Source organism: Saprolegnia diclina (genome assembly GCF_000281045.1).
Source record: "Saprolegnia diclina VS20 unplaced genomic scaffold supercont1.54, whole genome shotgun sequence".
Taxonomy (NCBI): Eukaryota; Oomycota; class Saprolegniomycetes; order Saprolegniales; family Saprolegniaceae; genus Saprolegnia; species Saprolegnia diclina.
The window spans coordinates 367,437-368,310 of record NW_008246121.1 but is presented as its reverse complement, the minus strand read 5'-3'; the positions used below and the strand labels follow the sequence as shown (position 1 = coordinate 368,310).

The following is an 874-nucleotide window of genomic DNA, read 5'->3' as shown; positions in this document are numbered from 1 at the left end:
ATCTTGCATGGCACATCTTTGAGAGCTGTCTTTGGGTGCTTGCTGCGTCTGGTTGGTTGACCAAGCAAATCATCCTAGTGGTTGCGGTGGAGATTGCTGTCGGACTTTCTCTCTGCGCACTCTCACTTTGACTTTGGCCGCGCACACGCACTTTTGACCGCGTCGGCATGTCGTTGCGCCACGTCACGAGCGATGAGATTCATTTTATCGCATCCGCCAAGGCACTTTTTGCATCGCTCCCAAGTCGAGCATCGACACAGCCGTTTCCATGGCTTGCGACGCAGAGGCCCATCACGCTGGACGCATCGATTGGCTCGCGGCAGGGCATGGTTGGCTATTTTGTCCAGTATGATGTGCGCTTGACGTGCCCGATCACATCGCAGTCGTGGACGATTCACAAGCGCTATTAGCAGCTGCTTCAGTTTCGATCGCAGTTGGCAAAGCTTCACGCAGCAGCACCGTCGCCATCCCTAGCTGGCCTCTTGCAACTGCCCTTTCCCAAGAAGGTACTCGACTCGGAGAGGCCGAGTGTTATTGCCGAGCGCATGCAGCGCTTCCAGATCTTTCTCGAGCATATTTGGATCTTGTACGTGAGCTATGTAGTGCCAATCGATCGCGCGCCAGAGGACGCCGATGTCGTTCGCACGAGCTTCCGTGAGTTCTTGAGCGTACCAGAGACTGCGCTGGCCATCTCGGTGCGCCACGTTGAAGACATGCCTCATGACATGAACCCGTGCGTTGTTTGCTTGGGCGCGTTGGACGTTGAAGACGTTTACGGTCCATCGACGGTGCTAGCGCTAGCGTGCGGACACATCTTCCATCGCGACTGTCTTCAGCAGTGGTGTGCGGTGGCTGCAACGTGCCCGACGTGTCG

At 56.4% G+C, this 874-nt stretch overlaps 1 protein-coding gene across 1 annotated transcript; it reads left to right on the top strand.

Annotated features, from left to right (window-relative positions):
• Positions 1-545: 545 nt before the first annotated feature.
• Positions 546-868, top strand: SDRG_13004 (hypothetical protein; the record flags this gene model as incomplete). Its single annotated transcript, XM_008619087.1, has 1 exon — positions 546-868. A coding segment is annotated over one exon (321 nt), but the record flags the coding sequence as incomplete, so codon positions are not given.
• Between the last annotated feature and the right edge of the window lie 6 nt (positions 869-874).